This window comes from Equus quagga, chromosome 2 (genome assembly GCF_021613505.1).
Source record: "Equus quagga isolate Etosha38 chromosome 2, UCLA_HA_Equagga_1.0, whole genome shotgun sequence".
Taxonomy (NCBI): Eukaryota; Metazoa; Chordata; class Mammalia; order Perissodactyla; family Equidae; genus Equus; species Equus quagga.
The window spans coordinates 124,158,154-124,181,320 of NC_060268.1; the positions used below are offsets into that span (position 1 = coordinate 124,158,154).

Sequence of the window (23,167 nt, forward strand, 5' to 3'; positions counted from 1 at the left end):
TTTTATTTTTTTAATTGAGTTAATGATAGGTTACAATCTTGTGAAATTTCAGTTGTACATTAATGTTTGTCATTCGTGTTGTAGGTGCACCATTTCACCCTTTGTGCCCACCCCCCACCCCACCTTTCCCCTGGTAGCCACTAATCTGTTCTCTTTGTCCACATTTTTAAATTCCTCATATGAGTGGAGTCATACAGAGATTATGCTTCTCTAACTGGCTTATTTCATTTAACATAATTCCCTCAAGGTCCATCCATGTTGTTGCAAATGGGATGATTTTGTTCTGTTTTGCAGCTGAGTAGTATTCCATTGTATATATATACCACAACTTCTTTATCCATTCATCTGTTGATGGGCACTTAGGTTGCTTCCATGTCTTGGCTATTGTAAATAATGCTGCAATGAACATTGGGGTGCATAGGACTTTCGGAATTGCTGACTTCAAGCTCTTTGGATAGATACACAGTAGTGGAATGGATGGATTGTATGGTAGTTCTATTTTTAATTTTTTGAGGAATCTCCATACTGTTTTCCATAGTGGCTGCACTAGTTTGCATTCCCACCAGCAGTGTATGAGGGTTCCATTCTCTCCACAACCTCTCCAACATTTGTTACTATTAGATTTAGATATTTTTGTCGTTCTAATGGGTATAAGGTGATTTCTTAGTGTAGTTTTGATTTGCATTTCCCTGATGATCAGGGATGATGAGCATCTTTTCATGTGCCTATTGGCCATCAGTATATCTTCTTTGGAGAAATGTCTGTTCATGTCTCCAGCCCATTTTTTGATTGGGTTGTTTGATTTTTTTGTTGTTGAGTTGTGAGAGTTCTTTATATATTATGGATATTAAGCCTTTGTCAGATATATGACTTGCAAATATTTTTTCCCAGTTAGTGGGTTGTTTTTGTGTTTCAACCCTGTTTTCATTTGCCTTGAAGAAGCTCTTTAGTCTGATGAAGTCCCATTTGTTTATTCTTTCTATTGTTTCCCTTCTCTGAGAAGACATGGTGTCCGAAAATGTCCTTTTAATACTGATGTCAAAGAGTGTACTGCCTACGTTTTCTTCTAGAAGCCTTATGGTTTCAGGTCTCACCTTTAGGTCTTTGATCCATTTTGAGTTTATTTTGGTGAATGGTGAAAAAGAATGGTCAATTTTCATTCTTTTACATATGGCTTTCCAGTTTTCCCAGCACCATTTGTTGAAAAGACTTTCTTTTCTCCATTGTTTGCACTCAGCTCCTTTGTCGAAGATAAGCTGTCCAGAGATGTGTGGTTTTATTTCTGGGCTTTCAATTTTGTTCCATTGATCTGTGCACCTGTTTTTGTACCAGTACCATGCTGTTTTGATTACTTTAGCTTTGTAGTAAGTTTTGAAGTCAGGGATTGTGATGCCTCCTGTTGTGTTCTTTTTTCTCAGGATTGCTTTAGCAATTCGGGGTCTTTTGTTGCCCCATATAAATTTTAGGATTCTTTGTTCTAATTCTGTAAAGAATGTCATTGGGATTCTGATTGGGAGGGCGTTGAATCTGTAGATTGCTTTAGGTAGAATGGACATTTTAACTATGTTTATTCTTCCAATCCATGTACATGGAATGTCTTTCCATCTCCTTATGTTATCATCCACTTCTCTCAGAAAGGCCTTGTAATTTTCATTGTATAGGTCCTTCACTTCCTTAGTTAAATTCATCCCGAGGTATTTTCTTCTTTTTGTTGCGATTGTGAATGGTATTGTGTTCTTGAGTTCTTTTTCTGTTAGTTCGTTGTTAGAATATAGAAATGCTACTGATTTATGCAAATTGATTTTATACTCTGCAACTATACTATAGTTGTTGATTACTTCTAAGAGTTTTCCAATGGATTCTTTGGGGTTTTCTACATATAAGATCATGTCGTCTGCAAACAGTGAGAGTTTCACTTCTTCCCTCCCTATTTGGATCCCTTTTATTCCTTTATCTTACCTGATTGCTCTGGCCAGGACCTCCAGTGCTATGTTAAATAAGACTGGTGATAGTGGGCATCCTTGCCTCGTTCCTGTTTTCAGGGGGATGGCACTCAATTTTTGCCCATTGAGTATGATGTTGGCTGTGGGTTTGTCATATATGGCCTTTATTATGTTGAGGTAGTTCACTTCTATGCCCATTTTGTTCAGAGTTTTTATCATAAATGGCTGTTGGATCTTGTCAAATGCTTTCTCTGCATCTATGAGATGATCATGTGGTTTTTATTCCTCAGTTTGTTGACGTGGTGTATCACGTTGATTGATTTGCGGATGTTGAACCATCCTTGTGTCCCTGGTATGAATCCCACTTGATCATAATGTATGATCCTTTTGATGAATTGCTGAATTCTGGTGGCCAAAATTTTGTTTAGAATTTTTGCATCTATGTTCATCAGTGATATTGGCCTGTAGTTCTCTTTTTTCGTGGTGTCCTTGTCTGGCTTTGGTATCAGCGTGATGTTGGCCTCACAGAATGTGTTAGGAAGTGTTCCATCCTCCCTAATTTTTTGGAATAGCTTGCAAAGGATAGGTATTAAATCCTCTCTGAAAGTTTGGTAGAATTCCCCAGGGAAGCCATCTGGTCCTGGGGTTTTATTCTTTGGGATGTTTTTGATTGCTGTTTCAGTCTCTTTCCTTGTGATTGGTCTGTTCAAATTGTCTGCTTCTTCTTGAGTGAGCTTTGGGAGATTGTAGGAGTCCAAGAATTTATCCATTTCCTCTAGGTTATCCATTCTGTTAGCATAGAGTTTTTCACAGTATTCTCTTATAATCCATTGTATTTCTGCAGAGTCTCTTGTTATTTCTCCTCTTTCATTTCTGATTTTGTTTATTTGAGCCTTCTCCCTTTTTTTCTTTGTAAGTCTGGCTAGGGGTTTGTCAATTTTATTTATCTTCTCAAAGAACCAGCTCTTTGTTTCATAGATTGTTTCTACCACCTTTTTCATTTCAATAGTATTTTTTTCTGCTCTGATTTTTATTATTTCTCTCCTTCTGCTGACTTTGGGCTTTATTTGTTCTTCTTTCTCTAGTTCAGTTAGGTGTAGTTTAAGACTGCTTATTTGGGATTTTTCTTGTTTGTTAAGGTGTGCCTGTATTGCGTTGAATTTTCCTCTTAATACAGCTTTTGCTGTATCCCATATGAGTTGGTATGGCATGTTATCATTTTCATTAGTTTCCAGGTATTTTTTGATTTCTTCTTTAATTTCTTCAATGATCCATTGCTTGTTCAGTATTGTTTAGTCTCCACATCTTTGTGCCTTTCTCAGCTTTTTTCTTGTAATTAATTTCTAGCCTTATAGCATTATGATCAGAGAAGATGCTTGTTATTATTTCAATTTTTTTTAAATTTGTAGAGGCTTGCCGTGTTTCACAACACATGGTCTATCCTTGAGAATGTTCCATGTGCACTTGAGAAGGATGTGTATTCTGCTTTTTTAGGATGAAGTGATCTATATATGTCTATTAAGTCTAATTGTTTTAGTTTTTCATTTAGCTCCACTGTTTCTTTGTTGATTTTCTGTCTGGATGATCTGTCCATTGATGTGAGTGGGGTGTTGAGGTTCCCTACTATTATTGTGTTGTTTTTAACATCTTCCTTTAGGTCTGTTAATAGTTGCTTTATGATCCTTGGAGCTCCTATGTTGGGTGCATAGATATTTATAAGCGTTATTTCTTCTTGATGAAGTGTCCCTTTGATCATTATATATTGTCCCTGTGTGTCTCTCTTTACCTGTCTTATTTTGAAATCCACTTTGTCTGATATAAGAATTGCAACACCTTCTTTTTTTTCCTTGCTATTAGCTTGAAGTATTGTCCTCCACCCATTCACTCTGAGCCTGTCTTTGTCCTTGGGGCTGAGGTGTGTTTCCTGGAGGCAACTAATTGTTGCATCTTGTTCTTTAATCCATTTTGCCACTCTGTGTCTTTTTATTGGAGAGTTTAATCCATTTACATTGAGAGTGATTATTGATGCATGTGGACTTAAAGCTGTCAATCTATTGCTCATTATCTGGCTTTCCTGCTTTTCTCTTCCTGTGTGCTTTATCCTACCCATTCGATACTGCAATTTCTTATGCTGGGTTTCTTAGATTTTTGCTTATTTATGTTTTGTGGCTCTGTTCTGTTGTTTAGTTTAGTGTCTACCCTGAAGTTTGTATTTAGAATCTCATGTATAATATAGTTTATTCTCTGGTGGTCTCTTACTTACTTGGTCTAGACTAATTTAGTCCCTTTGCTCTTCCCCTCCTAAATTATTATTTTCACTTCTTGTTCCAACTTGTGTTATGAGTTTGTAGTTAGAGTGATAAGATCCTCCTTGCTTTGGTAGATTCCTTACCTTTACCCTAATGCTATAGTTGAATATTTGCTATCCTATTCTGGTTCTATTTATCTGTCTCCCTACTCTGTGGTTTGTGACCCCGTTCTCCCTTTTTTCAGGTATGAGAGCTTTCTTGAGGATTTCTTGTAGTGGAGGACTTTTGGTTACAAATTCCCTTAACTTTTGTTTGTCTGGAAAAGATTTAATTTCTCCCTCATATCTGAAGGATATTCTTGCTGGATAGAGTATTCTTGGCTGAAGATTTTTATCTTTTAAAGCTTTGAATATGTCACTCCATTCTCTCCTAGCTTGTAAGGTTTCTGCAGAGAGATCCGCTGAAAGTCTGATAGGGGCTCCTTTGTAGGTAATTCTCTTTTGTCTTGCGGCCCTGAGTATTCTTTCTTTGTCATTCCTTTTTGCCGTTTGTACTACTATATGCCTTGCAGTAGGTCTTTTTACATTGACAAATCTAGGAGATCTGAAAGCTTCCTCTACACACATTTCTCCCTCAATCCCTAGATTTGGGAAGTTCTGTTCTATAATTCCATTAAGCACACTTTCTGCTCCATTTTCCTTTTCTACGTTCTCGGGAATTCTTGCGATCCTTAAATTCTTTCTCCTCCTTGAATCTGCTATCTCTCTAATACTTTCCTCATTCCTTTTAATCCTTAGTTCTCTTTCTTCCTCTGTCTCGAGCCATTCAGCCTGTCTATCTTCGATTATGCTAATTTGCTCTTCTATGGAATCTACCCGGGCATTCACGGAATCTGTATTCTGTTTTATCTGGTCCATTGTGTTTTTCATCTCTAGTAATTCTGTTTGATTCTTCCTTGTAATTTCAATCTCTTTTGTGAAGTAACTCCAGAACTTGGCTTGTCTATCTTTCTCTCTACCTCATTGAGTTTTTTTATTATAGCTGTTCTGAACTCATTTTCATTTAGTTTACCTAATTCCAAGTCCTCAGGACTTAATTCTATGTTTTTATTGTTTTCCTTCTGGTCTGGGGCTTTTATAAATTGCTGGATGGTAGAGGAGCAGTTTTTTCACATGGTGGTAGAATTCAGTTGCAGTTACAGCCTGTCGCCACTAGATGGGAGTCGAGAGCCGCGTGTTCTGATCTCTCCGCCTTCCGGCAAGATGTCGGTGCCCAGTGCACTTTGCCAGGGCGGGGGTGGGGGCGGTTTCTCTCGCGCACCGATCTGGATTCGATCAGTTCTGTTCTCTGGTGTCCCGGGGCCCTGCGTTTATGGGGTCCCCGCGCACGGAAGCTCTCCCCGTCAGCGGGTTTCCACTGAACCAGCGGCAGGAGTCCTAGACGGTCCCCTGGTCATGCGGCCCCTCCCCTTCTCCTTCCTGGACCCACACTTCGATCCTGGTTTCTAGGGGATGGAGGGATGTTCTCTCCTACCCCGTTCCAGCTCCTCCGAGGCAGGCAGTAGGCGCTCCGTCTTCTGTCTTTTGATACTGTAGGTCTCTGAGTCCTGGCATTAGGTTCATTAGCTGAAATTCAGGTTGTTTTTTCTTTTTTTTCAGTCCTTTTTTGTAGTTTGGAGGGGAGAGAGTCCCGGTTCTGCTTACCCTGCCTTTTGCTCCGCCTCCTCTCCATTCCCTCTAACATATTTATCTTAATTATTTATCTTGTTTATTATTCTTGTTTCCCCACTAGAATGTAAGCTCTGTGAGGCCAAGAATTTCTGTCTATTTTGTTTAATGCTCTATCCTCAGGACCTGGAAAAGTGCCTGATGGATAGTAAGCACTCAGTATATATTTTGAATGAATGAATAAATAACATTGTCTTTCCAGAGGAAATTGGGTTCTGGACAACAAGGTTGGAAGGAGACTGTTTATTATATGTTGTTTTATACCTCAAGTTTTGAATGATAAGGATATATTCCTATTAAAATGCATAAAATTAAAATTAGAAATTATGAGCTGAAGTATACAATTACATAGGACCTATAGAAGAAAAGTTGAATTTGTGAATTTGATTGTAAACTTCAAGGTAGTCCAATGTATTTCAATAGTAATCTGACGCTATAAGGAGAAAGAGCTATAACTTAATTTCCTCTAGGACCTTGTAAAGTCTCCTGAAAATAGAAGGTACAGTTTTTGCATAAGTAGTTTGACAGTGACAAAATGTATTTTCTTACTCACCGTAAAGTCTGATATAATTATCATAATTTAATTCAGTCTTATAAATTATTGCCAAGATTACACTTCTTATCATAGATGGCAAAGAAAGAAAAGCCTTCACTTCCCTTTACCATTTAGATTTCCAAAACTTTGTGCTTTCATAGACTCTACTGAGTGCACCTAAAATCATAGCCCCCATTTCTTTCTAGCTCCCGAGTCAAGCAGCCTCTTGTGCATAACAATGGTTTTTAAAAATGTGTAAGGGTAAAGCCAGGGCTCAAATTAGCCAAAAGTACAACTTAGCTACTCTCTGAGTAGCTGCTTCCTGGCTTCCTTCCTACCTGCTCCATAGACATATACTGTTCTGGGGTTCACATCTAGGCTTTTACATGAGAGAATAGCACAGTGCTCAAGTGTAATGGGAGTGCAGAACTTAGATCTACCCCCCAGTCTCTTTGGAGGTGGGAAATAAGAGAACATAAATCTGCAGATAATAAACTTGTTCTTGTTGTTTTTCTGATACAGGGTCAAGGAAATGATTCCTCCAAGGCCACCTCTTACCCGTCGGACAGGAGGAGCTCAGAAGGCAAGTGCCAAAGCCAAGGTGAAACTTTAATATTATAAGGTGTTGAGTGCACTCATTTGAAAATAAGGCAGGGACTCTTCAGTATGTTTTCCAGAAGGGGTGAGAAATTGTAGCTTCACATATTTTCCTTCCTGGTTCTGGTTGTGACTAGTGGGGTACAGTGAATAGTATAGTGTTTAATCTTTTGTTGGTAGTCTCTGAGCTGAAAAGAAAAGGGCAGTTTATACCTAAAGTATTGTTGAATGTAAAACCCAATCTAGTTTCAGACTTGCGTTCTGTATCTTAACCTCCTTAAGGCCTCTTTACCAAACATTTTGTATTTTCCTAGGCCGTGAGTGACTACCACATGCAGATCAAAAACATTTCTAGAGCCATTCTGGAAGAGTATCACAGGATGTTTGGAAAACAGGTGGCCAAACTAGGGAGTGATATGGATAGTGAAACCCTGGAGGAACATAAGTGCCAGCTCAGCTATGAACTTAATTGCTCTGGAAAATACTTTGCTTTCAAAGAACAACTCAAGGTAAATATTCATTTATTTAATTATTCCATAGGTTTTTATGAAGCATCTTCTCTACATACCCAGTTACTTTTTTTCTCCGATTATGCTCAGCTATGCTTCCACCTTTCTTGTTTTTGGTGCAAAGAGCTGTGTTCTCTATGATAGAATGTCAAGAGAAGCTCCACTCCTGCAGAGCCTTAGAATGGTTCAGTATCTATTCTGAGTGTGAGCTTTTAACAAACTAAGTCTTTACTTGAGGCTAGGCCAGATTTGGGGCCGGATTTCATGTTGCTTTACCAGGCAGAAGCTCTGTAACTGGTACTGATTCCATGACTAAATATCTGTTTCCCATTAACAAACATTTCCCTAGTTCATAGAATCACTATCATTTGAGAAACACTTACTTAATAATGATTTCCCAAATAATAATGGTTAACATTTATTTTTTGCTGTAAACCAAATTTTTAAATGCTTTATATTTTGCTAATTTAATCCTCACAACTACTCTATGAGGTAGGTACTCCCAATTTTATAGATGGAGAAATACAGTTAGTCGGTTAAGTAATTTGCCCAAGGTCACAGAGCTAGTAAAGGTCAAAGATAGGACTCAAATTCAGGCAGTCTGACTCCAGAACTCACGTTCTTAACTACTGCATTGCCTGTCACCTCTCTCTGCACACTTACTTTGTGCCTTGTACTGTACTAAACAGATACAAAGAAAGCGTATGGAAATAATAAGGTGAAAAACAACTATTGCTCGTGGAGGCAAGAGGCTGTTCTCAGTAGGCGGCATAGGCACATCTCAGTTTGATTCCTGGTTCCATCACTACTAGCCTGATGACCTTGGTCAAGTGACTTTACATCTCTGAGCCTCAATTTCTTTGCCTAATAATGAGGGATAATGTTAATATTATCACATAGAGTCATTATGAGAATTAAATAATATAATGCATGGAAAGTGCTTAGTACAAAACCTGGAAATAATGTTAGCTGAGGGGAAAAAAAGAAGAAACTGTCCTGGCTACAGAAATATGTTATTTGTATAGCATTTTAAGCTTCACCACCTGTTATTTCTCTTTAGCTTCTCAGTCATTTTCTGAAATAAGATAGTAATACCAAAGTACATATCTGTTTAACAAATGAGGAAACCAAGGTGCCAAGTGTAAAATAATTTATGAGGTTGTACAGTGGCAGGGTTACAACCAGAATTCCATTCTCCAGACTCTCACAGCAGGTCTTTCTCCCTTTCTCCCTTGAATCATGTGGTCACCATGAGAGATATACTACATAAACTTAATACAAAGCTTTTCTTTGGCTTTATGGCTCTCTTCACACAGTTTGAGTCCTGCATTGACCATGTTAGTGATGATGGTGACGTCAAGAAAAGAAGTCACGTAGAGCATGTTGTTTGGAGGAAAAATCAGAGAGGTGATAGTCTAGCAGTTACCAAGGGAGAAATCAGTCACCTTCTGAAGTGCTGCTGAGCCTTAGACCAGAAGCTCAAGGGAGGCCTGTGCTGTTAGCGTGGTGCTGGACTGTTATCAGATGGGTGACCTGTGTCTCTTGCAGCATGCTGTGGTAAAGATTGTGAGAGAGAAGTACTTGAAGACAACATCATTTGAAAGCCAGGAGGAGCTGCAGACATTTATCAGCGAGCTCTATGTGTTCTTGGTGGATCAGATGCATGTGGCCTTGAACCAGGTAGGTGCTCAAGAACCAAGAGCATCAGGGCATCAGGGTTTCCTCTGAATGATTCCTTCCTTGCTTCCTTTCTTCCTTAATTCTACGAACATTTATTGAGGTGTCTGCTTTCTGCTGGACATGGAAAACACAAAGATGAATAAGAAACTGCCTAAATTATAAGACTAATTTTGAGAACAAGCGGGTGTGCTCTTTCAACTTCCTAGAAAAATAAATTTCATAACTGTCATAAATGTGATGGATAAAAAAATAGATAAAATCGACTATGTAAATTGTGAAACAAAAATTATTCTGTTTATTCTGTGAATGCGTGCAATTCTCAATTTTTTATTCAAATGAAAAACTATGAGTTTTCAGATATTATACCTGAATGAGAATGACACTTCAGACGTGCCTTTTCTACTTGACTGGTGGTCTGCTTTCCTTCCACATGTCTGTTTATATCTATATTTGCACAGCTTGCATCTTGCCTTTATTTGTTCATTTTTAGAAATTATTTTATTGAGGTCATGATAGTTTATACCTTGTGAAATTTCAGTTGTACATTATTATTTGTCAGTCGCTATATATATATGTAGCCCTTTATCCCTTATGCCTGCCCCCAAACTCCTTCCCCTCTGGTAACCACTAATCTCTTGTCTCTGTCCATGTGTTTGTTTATCTTCCACATGTGAGTGAAATCATGCAGTGTTTGTCTTTCTCTGTCTGGCTTATTTCGCTTAACATAATACCCTCAAGGTCCATCCGTGCTATTGCAAATGGGACGATTTTGTCTTTTTTTATGGCTAAGTGGTATTCCATTGTATGTGTGTGTGCATATATACCACCTCTTCTTTATCCATTCATCAGTTGATGGGCACTTGGGGTGCTCCCACATCTTGGGTATTGTGAAGAATGCTACAATGAACATAGGGGTGCATAATTCTCTTTGAATTTTTGATTTCAAGTTCTTTGGATAAGTATCCAGTAGTGGGATAGCTGGGTCATCTGGTATTTCTATTTTTAATTTTTTAGGAAATCTCCATACTGTTTTCCATAGTGGCTGCACGAGTTTGCACTCCCACCAGCAGTGTATGAGGGTTCCACTTTCTCCACATCCTCTCCAATGTTTGTTATTTTTTGTCTTCATAATTATACCCACTCTAATGGGTGTAAATTGATATCTCCTTGTAGTTTTGATTTGCATTTCCCTAACGATTAGTGATGTTGAACGTTCTTACATGGGCCTATTGACCATCTGCATATATTCTTCGGAAAAATGTCTGTTCATGTCCTCTGCCCGTTTTTCAATCAGGTGGTTTATTTTTTTGTTGCTGAGTTGTATGAGTTCTTTATATATTTGAGAGATTAACCCCTTACCAGATGTATGATTTGCAAATATCTTCTCCCAGTTGGTGGGTTGTCTTTTCGTTTTGTTGCTGGTTTCCTTTGCTTTGCACAAGCTCTTTAGTCTGATGAAGTCCCACTTGTGTATTTTTTCTTTTGTTTCCCTTCTTTGAGTAAACAGAGTATTTGAAAGATGCTTCTAAAACTGATGTCAAAGAGTGCACTGCCTATATTTTCTTCTAGGAGTTTTATGGTTTCACATCCTACCTTCAAGTCTTTAATCCGTTTTGAGTTAATTTTTGTGTATGGTGAAAGATAATGGTCTACTTTCATTCTTTTGCATGTGGCTGTCCAGTTTTCCCAACACCATTTATTGAAGAGACTTTCCTTTCTCCACTGTATGTTCTTGGCTCCTTTGTTGAAGATTAACTTTACGTAGATGTGTGGTTTTATTTCTGGGCTTTCAATTCTGTTCCATTGATCTGTATGTCTGTTCTGGTACCAGTACCATGCTGTTTTGATTACTATAGCTTTGTAGTATATTTTGAAGTCATGTATTGTGATGCCTCCAGCTTTGTTCTTTTTTCTCAGGATTGCTTTTGCTATTTGGGGTCTTTTGTTGCCCCATATGAATTTTAGGATTCTTTGTTCTATTTCTGTCACGAATGTCTTTGGGACTCCAATTGGGATTGTAGTGAATCTGTAGATTGCTTTAGGTAATATGGACATTTTTAACTATGTTTATTCTTCCAGTCCATGTGCATGGACTATTATTCCATTTCTTTATGTCATCATCGATTTCTTTCAATAATGTCTTACAGTTTTCATTGTATAGGACTTTCACCTCCTTGGTTAAATTTATTCCTAGATATTTTATTTTTTAGTTCTGATTATATTCTTGAGTTCTCCTTCTGTTAGTTTGTTATTAGAGTATAGAAACGCAACCAATTTTTCTGAGTTGATTTTGCACCATGAAACTTCACTATAGTTGTTGATTATGTCTAATAGTTTTCCGATGGATTCTTTAGTGTTTTCTATATATGGAAACAGTCTGCAAACAGTGACAGTTTCACTACTTCCTTGCCAATTTGGATATCTTTTATTTATTTTTGTTGCCTAATTTCTCTGGCCAAAACCTCCAGTACTATGTCGAATAAAAGTGGCGAGAGTGGGCACCCTTGTTTTGTACCTGTTTTCAGAGGGATGTTTTTCAGTTTTTCCCCATTGGGTACAATGTTGGCTCTGGGTTTGTCATATATGGCCTTTATTATGTTGAGGTACTTTCCTTCTATACCCATTGTATTTAGAGTTTTTATCATAACTGGATGTTGGATCTTGTCAAATGCTTTCCCTGCATCTATTGAGATGATCATGTGATTTTTACTCCTCATTTTGTTAATGTGGTGTACCACATTGATTGATTTGCGGATGTTGAACCATCCCTGTGTCCTGGTATAAATCCCACTTTATCATGGTATATGATCCTTTTAATGTATTGCCGTATTTGGTTTGCCAATATTTTATTGAGGATTTTTGCATTTATGTTCATCTTTGATATTGGCCTGTAATTTTCCTTCTTTACGTTGTCTGTTGGCTTTGGGATCAGGATGATGTTGGCCTTGTAGAATGAGTTAGGAAGCATTCTGTCTTCTTCAATTTTTCAGAATGGTTTGAGAAGAATAGGTATTAAATCTTCTTTGAATGTTTGGTAGAATTTTCCAGAGAGGCCATTTGGTCCTGGACTTTTATTTTGGGGAGCTTTTTGATTACTGTTTTAATCTCTTTACTTGTGATTGGTCTATTCAGATTCTCTATTTCTTCTTGGTTCGGTTTTGGGAGGTTGTATGCATCTAAGAATTTATCTATTTCTTTTAAATTGTCCCATTTGTTGGCATATAGTTTTTCATATATTCTCTTGTAATCCTTTGTATTTCTGTGGTATCCATTGTAATTTCTCCTCTTTCAGTTCTACTTTGATTTATTTGAGCCTTTTCTCTTTTTTTCTTAGTGAGTCTTGCTAAGGGGTTTTTCTGTTTTCTTTATCTTCTCAAAGAACCATCTCAGTTTCATTGATCCTTTCTACTGGGTTGTTTGTTTGTTTGTTTGTTTGTTTTTTGCTTTCTATTTCACTTTTTTCTGCTCTAATTTTTATTATTTCCCTCCTTCTGCTGACTTTGGGCTTTGTTTGTTCCTTTTTTAGTTCCGTTAGGTGCAGTTTAAGATTACTTATTTGAGATTTTTCTTGTTTGTTAAGGTGGGCCTGTATTGCTGTGAATTTCCCTCAGGACCACTTTTGCTGCATCTTACGCGACTTGGTATGGTGTATTTTCATTTTCAGTTGTCTCCAGATACTTTTTGATTTCTCCATTTATCCATTCATTGTTCAGTAGCATGTTGTTTAGTCTCCACATGTTTATCACTTTTCTAGTTTTTTTCTTGCACTTGATTTCTAGTTTCATAGCATTATGGTCAAAAAAGATGTTTGATATGATTTCAATCTTCTTAAATGTATTGAGGCTTGCCTTGTTTCCCAACTTGTGGCCTATCTTTGAGAATGTTCCATGCGCACTTGAGAAGAATGTGTATTCTGCTGATTTTGGGTGGAGCGTTCTATATATATCTACTAAGTCCATCTGGTCTAGTTTTTCATTTAATTCCACCATTTCCTTGTTGAATTTCTGTTTGGGTGATCTATTCACTGATTTAAGTGGGGTGCTGAGGTCCCCTACTGTTATTGTGTTTTTGTTAATTTCTCCTTTTACGTCTGTTAATAGTTGCTTTATGTACTTTGGTGCTCCTGTGTTAGGTGCATATATATTTATAAGTGTTATGTCTTCTTGGTGAAGTGTCACTTTTATCAATTTATACTGCCCTCTTTGTCTCTTACTGCTTTTTTTACCTTGAAGTCTACTTTGTCTGATATAAGTATGGCAACACCTGCTTTCTTGCGTTTTGTTTTTTGTTTTGGTGAGGAAGATAGGCCCTGAGCTATCATCTATGCCAATCTTCCTATATTTCATGTGGGATGCTGCCACAGCATGGCTTGACAAGTGGTGCTAGGTCCACACCCAGGATCCAAACCCGTAAACCCAAGGCCACCAAAGCGGAGTGTGCGAACTTAACCACTGTGCCACCAGGCTGGCCCCAACACCTGCTTTATTTTTTTTTTAAACATTGGCACCTGTGCTAACATCTGTTGCCAATTTTTTTTTCTTCTCCCCAAAGCCCCCTGGTACATAGTTGTATATTCTAGTTGTGAATGCCTCTGGTTGTGCTATGTGGGACGCCACCTCAACATGAGCTGAGGAGCGGTACCATGTCTGCACCCAGGATCCGACTCAGCAAAACCCTGGGCCACCAAAGTGGAGTGCACAAACTTAACCACTCAGCCATGGGGCTGACCCCAACACCTGCTTTCTTTTGTTTGCCATTATCTTGGAGTATCACCTTCCATCCTTTCACTCTGAGCTGTGTTTATCTTTAGAGCTGAGATGTGTTTTGTGGAGGCAGCATATTATTGGGTCTTGTTTTTTAATCTATCCTGTGTCTTTCAATTGGAGACTTTAATCCATTTACACTTAGAGTGATTATTGATGTATGAGGGCTTAATGCTGCCATTTTATCTCTTGTTTTCCAGTCGTTCTGTAATTCCTTTGTTTCTTGTCCTGTGTATTTACAATTGCCAGTTGAGTTTGGTGTTTCTCTGTGATGGTTTTCTCATTTTTTATCATTTGTGTATCTGTTCTGATTTTTCTTTAGTGGTTAGCATGAGGTTTGTATAAAAGATCTCGTAAATAGTCCATTTTCTGATAGCCTCTTATTTCCTGAGTCTAAGCAGATTCCCTCTCCTTCTTCTTCCTCTTCTAAGTTATTGTTGTCACAACTTATTCCATTTTGTGTTGTGAGTTTGTGATTAAAATAAAGTGATCATAGTTATTTTTGATGCTTTCCTTCCCTTTATCTTTAACATTATAATTGTGTTTGCTAACCTGTTCTGATTGAGAGCTGCAATTTTCTGATTTTGTCTGTTTTTTGATCTCCTTTGCTCAAGGCTTTGTAAACCCTTTCTCTTTTTTTCAGGCATAAGGGACTTCTTGATCTTTTCTTGTAGGAGGCAGGGTTGTTCTTGTGGCAATGAACTCCCTCAACTTTTGTTTATCTGGGAAAGTTTTTATTTCTCCATTGTATCTAAAGGATATTTTCAGTGGATAGTTTTTGTCCTTCAGAATTTTGAATATGTCATTCCATTCTCTCCTAGCCTGTAAGGTTTCTGCTGCGAAATCCACTTAAAGCCTGATAGGGGTTCCTTTGTAGGTTTTCTTATGCCTTGCTGCCCTTAATATGTTTTCTGTCATTGACTTTTGGCAGCTTTAATAATACATGCCTCGGAGAGGGTCTTTTTACATTGATGTAATTAGAAGTTCTAGTGGCTTTGTGTACTTGGAATTCTGGTTCCTTCCCCAGGTTTGGGAAGTTCTCAGCTATTATTTCTTTGAACAAGCTCTCTGCTCCTTTCTCCCTATCTTCTCTGGAATACCTATAATCCTTATGCTGCATTTTCTAATGGTGCTGGATATTTCTTGGAGAATTTCTTCATTTCTTTTTAGTCTTAGTTTTCTCTCCTCCTCCATCTGAAGCTTTTCTATACTTCTGCCCTCTAAATTACTGATTCTGTCCTCCATAATATCAGCTCTGTTATTTAAGGACTCCAGATTTTTCTTTATCTCATTCATTGTGTTTTTCATCTCCAACGTTTCTGATTTTCTTTTATAGTTTCCTTCTCTTTTGTGAAGAATTTCCTGTGTTCATTAATTTTATTCCTGAGGTTATTAAACTGTCTTTCCGAGTTTTCTTGTAACTCATTGGGTCTCTTTATGATAACTATTTTGAATTCTCTGTCATTTAGATAGTAAATTTCTGCGACTTCAGGATTGATTTCTGGGTACTTGTCATTTTCCTTCTGGTCTGGAGTGTTAATATACCACTTCATACTATTTGATGGAGTGGACTTTTGCCCTTGCATAGTGGTAGTATTTGGTCACAGATGCCACCTGCCACCACTGGGCAGAGGGTGGGAGCTGTGTTTTCTGAACCCTCTGCAACCCCTGGCAGATGTGCCTGTCCATTAGAAGCTGTGCTGACAGGGCCTGTCTGCGTTTGCCTGCTGGCCACTGCTGCCTTACCCATGTATGCAGAGGTGCTCTGGCAGGAATCCCCTGCTCTGGCCAACTGGCTTAGCGTGTGCACCAGGCAGGAGTGGGGAGAGGGATGCTTTCTTTTGTGTGTGCGATCTCACGTGCCCCAACTCTGCACTTACTGTCTGCCCACCTGGGCTGCTCAGCTTGGTGTGGATGCCCCCAGGATGGCTTACTTGCTTTGCTGTGGAGAGTTCTCACAGGCTGGGACGCAACTCCGAGAGTGCAAGTGTTCTTGTCTAGGGCTGCCTTTTCCCCTTCTCCTCTCAGTGCTGCGTGCTGGCCACTGCATGATGTCCTGCACCCTAGATTGCTGCCACTTGGGAGGGAGAGGAGATCCTCTTACCTCCTTCCACTGCCTCCCAGGGGGTCCAGCACCCCCACCTTTAGATGTATGGCTGTGTGGATCTCTCTCAGATGTCTATGGTGTTGCGTGAATGTCCTCTGTTGGTTTATGCATGTCTTTGTATCTTAGGGTGGGAGAGACTATGGGAAGAGCTCACTGTACCATGATGCTGACATCATTCCTATTTGCTCTTTTTTTAATGTATGTAGTAGTGGTTTGTTTGAAAACAAGGATAAAGTCAAAGTCTCTTTGTCCCCTTGGTAGTCTCTAACCAGCTATACCTCCTCAAAGCCTCTATTCTATTTCCTCTTTCCTTCACTGTTTTTTCTTCTCTGCCATCATCGCTTTTTCTTTCACCTTGTTCAGCCCTCCTGGAAGAGGTAGGAGAGGAGTGCCCAGTATCCTAGGATTAAGAGAAACAATCTTGCTTTGGGCACAAATGATTTGGATGATTTGATTTGGAAAGCAATTGAGACTTGAGTATGAGATGGTAATTATTGTTGTCCTATGTCCCCAAGGAGCCCCTGTCTAGTTGAGGAGATAGGCACAAAATACAAATCACTGCAGTAGAGTGAGGTAAGTGCTGTAATAGAGGTGTGTCCGTGGTAAAGCAGATTAATGGATAATTAAAGAAAAAGTGATCAACTTCACCCTGAGACCTTTCAGGGGAGGATTCACAGAGGAGCTGTGACTTGAGTTGGGCCTTGAAGGCTAAAAAAATGTTCTCCAGGTAGATGTTCAGAGCATTTGAGTCATAGGGAACATCACAAAGGCTAGGAACCTTGAAAGAATATGACATATACAGAAACTGCATATAGTTCAGGAGCAGAGGTTGATGTGGTTGAGGGACAGAGAAGCAGGAGTTGAAGTCAAGATCAATTCCTAATATGGAATTTGGGAGTGCGGAGGGAGGCCTTGTATGCCATGCAAAGAAGTTTTGACTTTTCCCCTTATTGGTAGTTAGAAGCAATAAATTGAATTATTTTATACTGAAGAATAGTGTGATCAGATTTACATTTTACAAAAAACGTTCTGATAGCAGTATTATGGGTTAGAGGTATTGAAACTAGTGATATTGACTGATTATTAAATAGTAAGGAGGAAAAGGAGTGAAAGATTCTTAAGTTTAAAATTCAATAACTGGGTAGCTGGTAGTACCATTGACCTCGACATGAAATACGACATGAGCAAATTTGGTGGGAGGCAGGTGTTGTTGACTTCAGTTTTGAACATTTGCTCTAGTGGAGTTTTTCTCAAAAGAGAAATCTGAGCTAAAGATGAGATTTGGGGGGCCATGAGTACGTAGATGTTAGTTAAACTAAGGTCATAGATGAAGCTGCCAAGAAAAACATGAGTAGAGAGAGAAGTGAGCTGGTGGTGGAACCTTAGGAAACACCAATATTTAAGGGATGGATGAGTAAAAGAATTAATGAAGGAAACAAGTGAATTATTAAAAAGGCAAAAGAGCCAGAAGAAAGTGGTGTCACAGAAGCTAAGGGAACAAAATTTTAAGAAGAAAAAGTGGTCAACATTGTCAAATATTACTTGGAGTTCAAGAAAAACAAAATCTGGGGTGGGGGGATGGGCAATTGGAGAAAGGTGGTCAAAAGGTACAAATCTCCAGATACAAGATAAATTAAGTACTAGGGATGTAATTACAGCCTGATAACTATAGTTAACCCTCCTGTATGATACATATGAAAGTTGTTGAGAGTGAATCCTAAGAGTTCTTCTCAGAAGAAAAAAATATTTTTTTTGCTTTCTCTTTTTATTATATCTATATGAGATGATGGATGCTAACTAAACTTATGGTAATCATTTCACAATATATGTAAGTCAAACCATTATGCTGTACACCTTAAACTTATACAGTGATGTATATAAATTATGTCTCAGTAAAACTGGGGGAAAAAAGAAAAAGAAAATCTGAAAAGTTTTCTTTGGATTTGACAATAAGGATGTTATTGATAACCTTTACATAGAAATTTCATTGGCTAATGGAATGGATACAAATTATAATGAATTGAAAATTAGGGAGCAGGTGAATATAAATTCAAGAAGTTGGAAGATGAAGGGAAGATGTGGGAAAGTAATAGCTAGAAATTACATAGATTTTCTTCTTAAGATGAAAAACCTTTTAGCATACTTTAGTCCACAGGTTTGGGAACAAGAATAAGAGGCTGGAGAAGTTGAAAACAGGGAAAGGGGATAATTGATGGAAATCCCAGGGTGTACAAGTGGGAAAGGATCAAGAATTTAGATTGACTGCTTAGCCTTGAAACAGAGAAGGATGCAATGCCTCTTCCTCTGAGGCTGAAAGTAAGGAGATACAATGGATACAGAAATAAACAATTTAGGTGTGGGGTTCAAAAGTTGAGGGATTTCTTCCCTAATGTTTTCTATTTCCTCTAAGAAATAACATCTGTACTGAAAGTGAAGGAGATAAAAGTTCAATGTAAAGCTTGAATAAAGAGAAGAAAATATAGATACTGCATAACATTATGGAATATGTTGTTGAACAAGGACAAATACAGAGATTGCTGAGAGTATTAAAGACCTTCAGCTAGGACTGAATGCCAGAAGAGTCTGTGGCAGCTCAGATATCTCTATGTATATGCAGTTTGCCTTAGGACCAGTTGGCAGACTTCAGATTGTAGGATTGCTTTAATTTAGAAGTTTTCAGGATAAGTGCAGGAGAAGGACGAGGATGCTTGAGACTTGAGTATGCTGGTGAAAGAGTAGTATGAGTGGTTGATTGTGAGGCTTATCCACTTGGGAAATGATAGGCATATTGGAAGTGAAGGAAATAAAGTCAGAGAACAGTTTTAAGGGGACTAAGTGACAAAAGGCAGAAAGCTTGTAACCATGGGTTCCGGGAGTGGGATATTATAGAGGTACAGTATTTCTGATTTGGGCATGAAAGTGTGTTGCTGGAGGGATTTAGAGGTCAAGATCGTCAAAATTAAAAAGGACAAAGAACAGAAACATTAGTCAATAGTCAGAAGCTTTCTGTGGCCCATCTCAAATTTAGCTTTACTCCACATCTCTTAGCAACTCTACTTGTTAAAATCACTTACATTATTTTTACTTCTAATTTAAGAATTTGGGGGGTCTTCCTTGGTCATGGCCTCTGACTCAGGAGATTACTTGTTATACCAGGCCTACTTTCCTATCTGGGTTTATAGGATATATTATTTTTCTGGGTTTCTTCCTACCTTTCTGGCTATTTCTATAATGTCTCCCTTGCAGGATCTGTCTTGTCTATATATCCCACTAAAAGTATAAATGTAACTTCCAAAGCTTTACCCTTAGTCTCCCATTTTCTTGATGTTTGAATACCCTAGCTAGTGTTTTCCAACATCTTTCATGTCATGGGACCTGAAAAATGGTATTTGTCCTGTACACTAGAGAAAATGAAAGAAGCTGTTTGATGTTAGAGGCGACTTGCCTAGGGATTCGAACTGCCCTGAGAGTTGAGGACAGCAATTCTGCCCTAAGGAATTTTAACTCACTTCCATGAGTTCCGACTGTTGGTATTCATACATTGGAGCTTCCCTTTCACTCTTGATATTTCTCTCTTGGTTCACTCTCACTCTCTTACTGTATTGGCAAGATTGTAAGAAACATCAATATCATTTTAGACCTCATGAATCCATGTCTGGTTCATTTTTATAAAACTTCTCTACTTATAATTGCTTCATTTTGTCTGCCTAACATCTTGATGTTGACAAGACCATACCAGATGATGTCCAAGGTGCTGTTTCAACCATTTATACGACTAGTGAACAGCTTCGACTCTTTGCATTTGAAGCAGAAGTCAATGAGAACTTTGAAATGGCTGCAGTGTATTATGAAGAGGTAATTAAACATCTTCCCAGTGGTTGTTGTTACTATTATTTGTACAATATGGGTATAATAAATAGTGGTTTTTGATTGTTTAAAATCCAATCTGATTGGTGAAATGATAGGCACATAGATCAATAAAACAGAGTCCAAAAATAGGTCCATACAAATAAGGCCATTATATTTTTCACAAAGGTGTAAAAGAAATTCAATGGAAAAAGGGTAGTGTTTTCAAAAAATGGCATTGAACATTTCATATGTCACCCATGTGCAGAAAATGAACCTCAACCTAAACCTCAAACATTGTATAAAAATCAACTCAAGATGGATCATAGATCTGAATGTAAAACATAAAACTATGAAACTTTTAGAAGAAAACAGAGGAGAAAATATTTATGACCTGGAATTAGGTAAAGAGTTCTGAGACATGATGCCAAAGCACAATCCATCAAAAAAAAATCTGATAAATGGAAGATCATCAAAATTAAAAATGTAGCTTTGTGAAAGGCACTGTTAAGAGAAAGAAAAGAAAAGGTAAAAACCAGGAGAAAATATCTGCAAAATGTATATCTGACAAGGATTTGTATCCAGACTAAGAACTCTCAAAACTCACTACTTAAAAAAAAATTAACATGGGCAAAGGATTTGAAGAGACATCACTAAAGAGCACATAAGTATGATGAATAAAAACATGAAAAGATGTTCAACATCATTAGCCAATAGAGATTGCAAATTAAAACCAGAATGAGATACTACTGCACTCTTATTAGAATAACTGAAATGAAAAATGCTGACAATAGCAGATGCTGGTGAGAGTATAATGCAAATGGAACCGTCATACTTTGCTAGAGGAAATGTACAATGATACAACCACTCTGGAAAATAGTTTAGCAGTTTCTTATACACTTATCGTATGACCTACTGCTGGGTATTTACCTTAAAGAAATGAAATCTTATGTACATGAATGCTTATAGCAACTCTATTCATAATTGTGCAAACCAGAAGCAACTCAAATGTTCTTCAAAGGGGGAATAAACTATTGTCTATCTATACAATGAAATATTCAGCAATAAGAGAAATAAACTACTGATACATACAACAACTTGGATGAATCTCAAAGGCATTATACTGAGTGAAAGAAGCCAGTGTCAAAAGGTTACATGCTGTACAGTTCCGTTTATTTGACATTCTAGAACTGACAAAACTATAATGATGAATAACAGATCAGTGGTTGCCAGAGGTTATGGATGGGGCAAGAGAAAACTATAAAAAGACAACATGGGGAAGTTTTTTGGGGTGGCGAAACTGTTCTGTATTTTCATTGTGGTGATGGTAACATGAAGGTATACATGTGTTAAACTTCGTAGAACTGTATACCAAAAGAAAAAAATGTTAACTTTATTGTAAATAATTTTAAAAATAACATAAAATTTGTATTCAGAATATTCAGCAAACATTTACTGAGCCCTTACCATGTGTTATGAATGACAATTAAGTTCTTTAGTTCTGTTAGTACTGCCTACCACTGCATGATGGGTTGAATAAACATATATGAAGAATGGTCTGAACTTCTATTTCTGTTTTTTTAATTATTGAGATATAATTCACCTGCCATAACATTCACCTACTTAAAGTATACAGTGGTATTTAGTATCTTTACAGAGTTGTGCAACTGTCACCACAGTCTAATTTTTAATAGACTTTTTTAGAGTGGTTTTAGGTTCACAGTAATACCACAGTCTAATTTGGAGCATTTGCATTACCCCAAAAAGAAACCCTGTGCCCATTAGCAGTCATTCTCCATTTCTTTTCACCCCAGCCTGACACAACCACTAATTTACTTTCTCTATATATAGATTTGCCTATTGTAGACAGTTCATATAAATGGAATCATACAATACGTGGTCTTTTGTAACTGCCTTCTTTCACTTAGCATGATATTTTTGAGGGTCATTCACATTGTAGCATGTATTAGTATTTTATTCCTTTTTATGGCTGAGTAACATTCCATTATACAGATATACCACTTTTTGTTTTTTCACTCATTAGGTTAATGGGCATTTGACTGGTTTCCACTTTTTGGCTGTTATGAATAATGCTGCTATGAACATTCAAATATAAAGTGTGTAAATTTTTGTAAGAACATATGTTTTCACTTTTCTTCAGTATATATCTAGGAGTGGAATTTCTGGGTCATATGGTAACTCTATGCTTAACTTTTTGAGGAGATGCCAAACTGTTTTCCAAAAGGCTGCACTATTTTACATTCCCACGAGCAACGGATAAGGGTTCCATTTTTCTCCATATTCTCACTAATACTTGTTATGGTCCATCTTTTTTTTACAGCCATTCTAATAGGTGTTAAGTGGTATCTCATTGTGGTTTTGTTTTGCGTTCTCTAATGAATAGTGAGTTTGAACATCTTTTCACATTTATAATTTTTTCAAGAGGAAAATATGTTCCAAATTCTAAATTAATTAACAGGGGAACATTTAGACTACGATAAGTTCAAAACATCAGTCTATATAAATAAATTGTTATGTCTTTTTGTGACTGTCTTATTTCACTTAGAATATGTCCTCAATTTTCAATCCATGTTGTAGCATATGTCAGAATTTCCTTCCTTTTTAAGTCTGAATAATATTCCATTGTATATATATATCGCATTTTGCTTATCCATTCATCTCTCAGTGGGCACTTGGGTTGCTTGTACTTTTTAGCTGTTATGAATAACATTGCTATGAATATGGATGTACAAATATCTCTTTGAAACTCTGCTTTCAGTTCTTGTGGGTATCTACAGAGAAGTAGGATTGTTGTATCGTGTGGTAATCCTACTTTTCATTTTTTGAGGAACCACCATACCGTTTTCGAAAGTGGCTGCACCATTTTACATGCCCACTGTGTATAAGAGTCCTAGTTTCTCCATATCCTCATCAATAATTGTTATTTTCTGTTTTGTTGGTGGTGGCTATCGTAATGGGTGTGCGGTGGTATTTTATTGTGATTTGATCCCCTGATGATTAGTGACGTTGAGCATCTTTTCCTATGTTTTTGGCTATTTGTAGATCTTTGGAGAAATGTCTATTCAAGTCCTTTGCCTATTTTTGAGTCAGGTTGTTTGATTTCTTGTTAGTGAGTTTTAGCAGTTCTTTATGTATTCTGATTTGAGCCCTTGCGAGCTACATGATCTGCAAATGTTTTTTCCTATCCTGT

At 37.6% G+C, this 23,167-nt stretch overlaps 1 protein-coding gene across 8 annotated transcripts in view; it reads left to right on the top strand.

The window, feature by feature from the left end:
- CFAP70 (cilia and flagella associated protein 70) overlaps positions 1-23,167 on the top strand; it is a 139,512-nt gene that overhangs the window by 74,245 nt on the left and 42,100 nt on the right. For 7 of the 8 annotated variants that reach the window (XM_046655209.1, XM_046655213.1, XM_046655207.1 and 4 more), the window contains 4 exons: positions 6,977-7,055; positions 7,366-7,560; positions 9,109-9,240; positions 19,840-19,965. In XM_046655209.1, coding sequence (XP_046511165.1) covers positions 6,977-7,055; positions 7,366-7,560; positions 9,109-9,240; positions 19,840-19,965 — 532 coding nt within the window. The remainder of the gene's footprint in view (positions 1-6,976; positions 7,056-7,365; positions 7,561-9,108; positions 9,241-19,839; positions 19,966-23,167) is intronic. The other variant, XM_046655210.1, reaches the window with a different exon arrangement.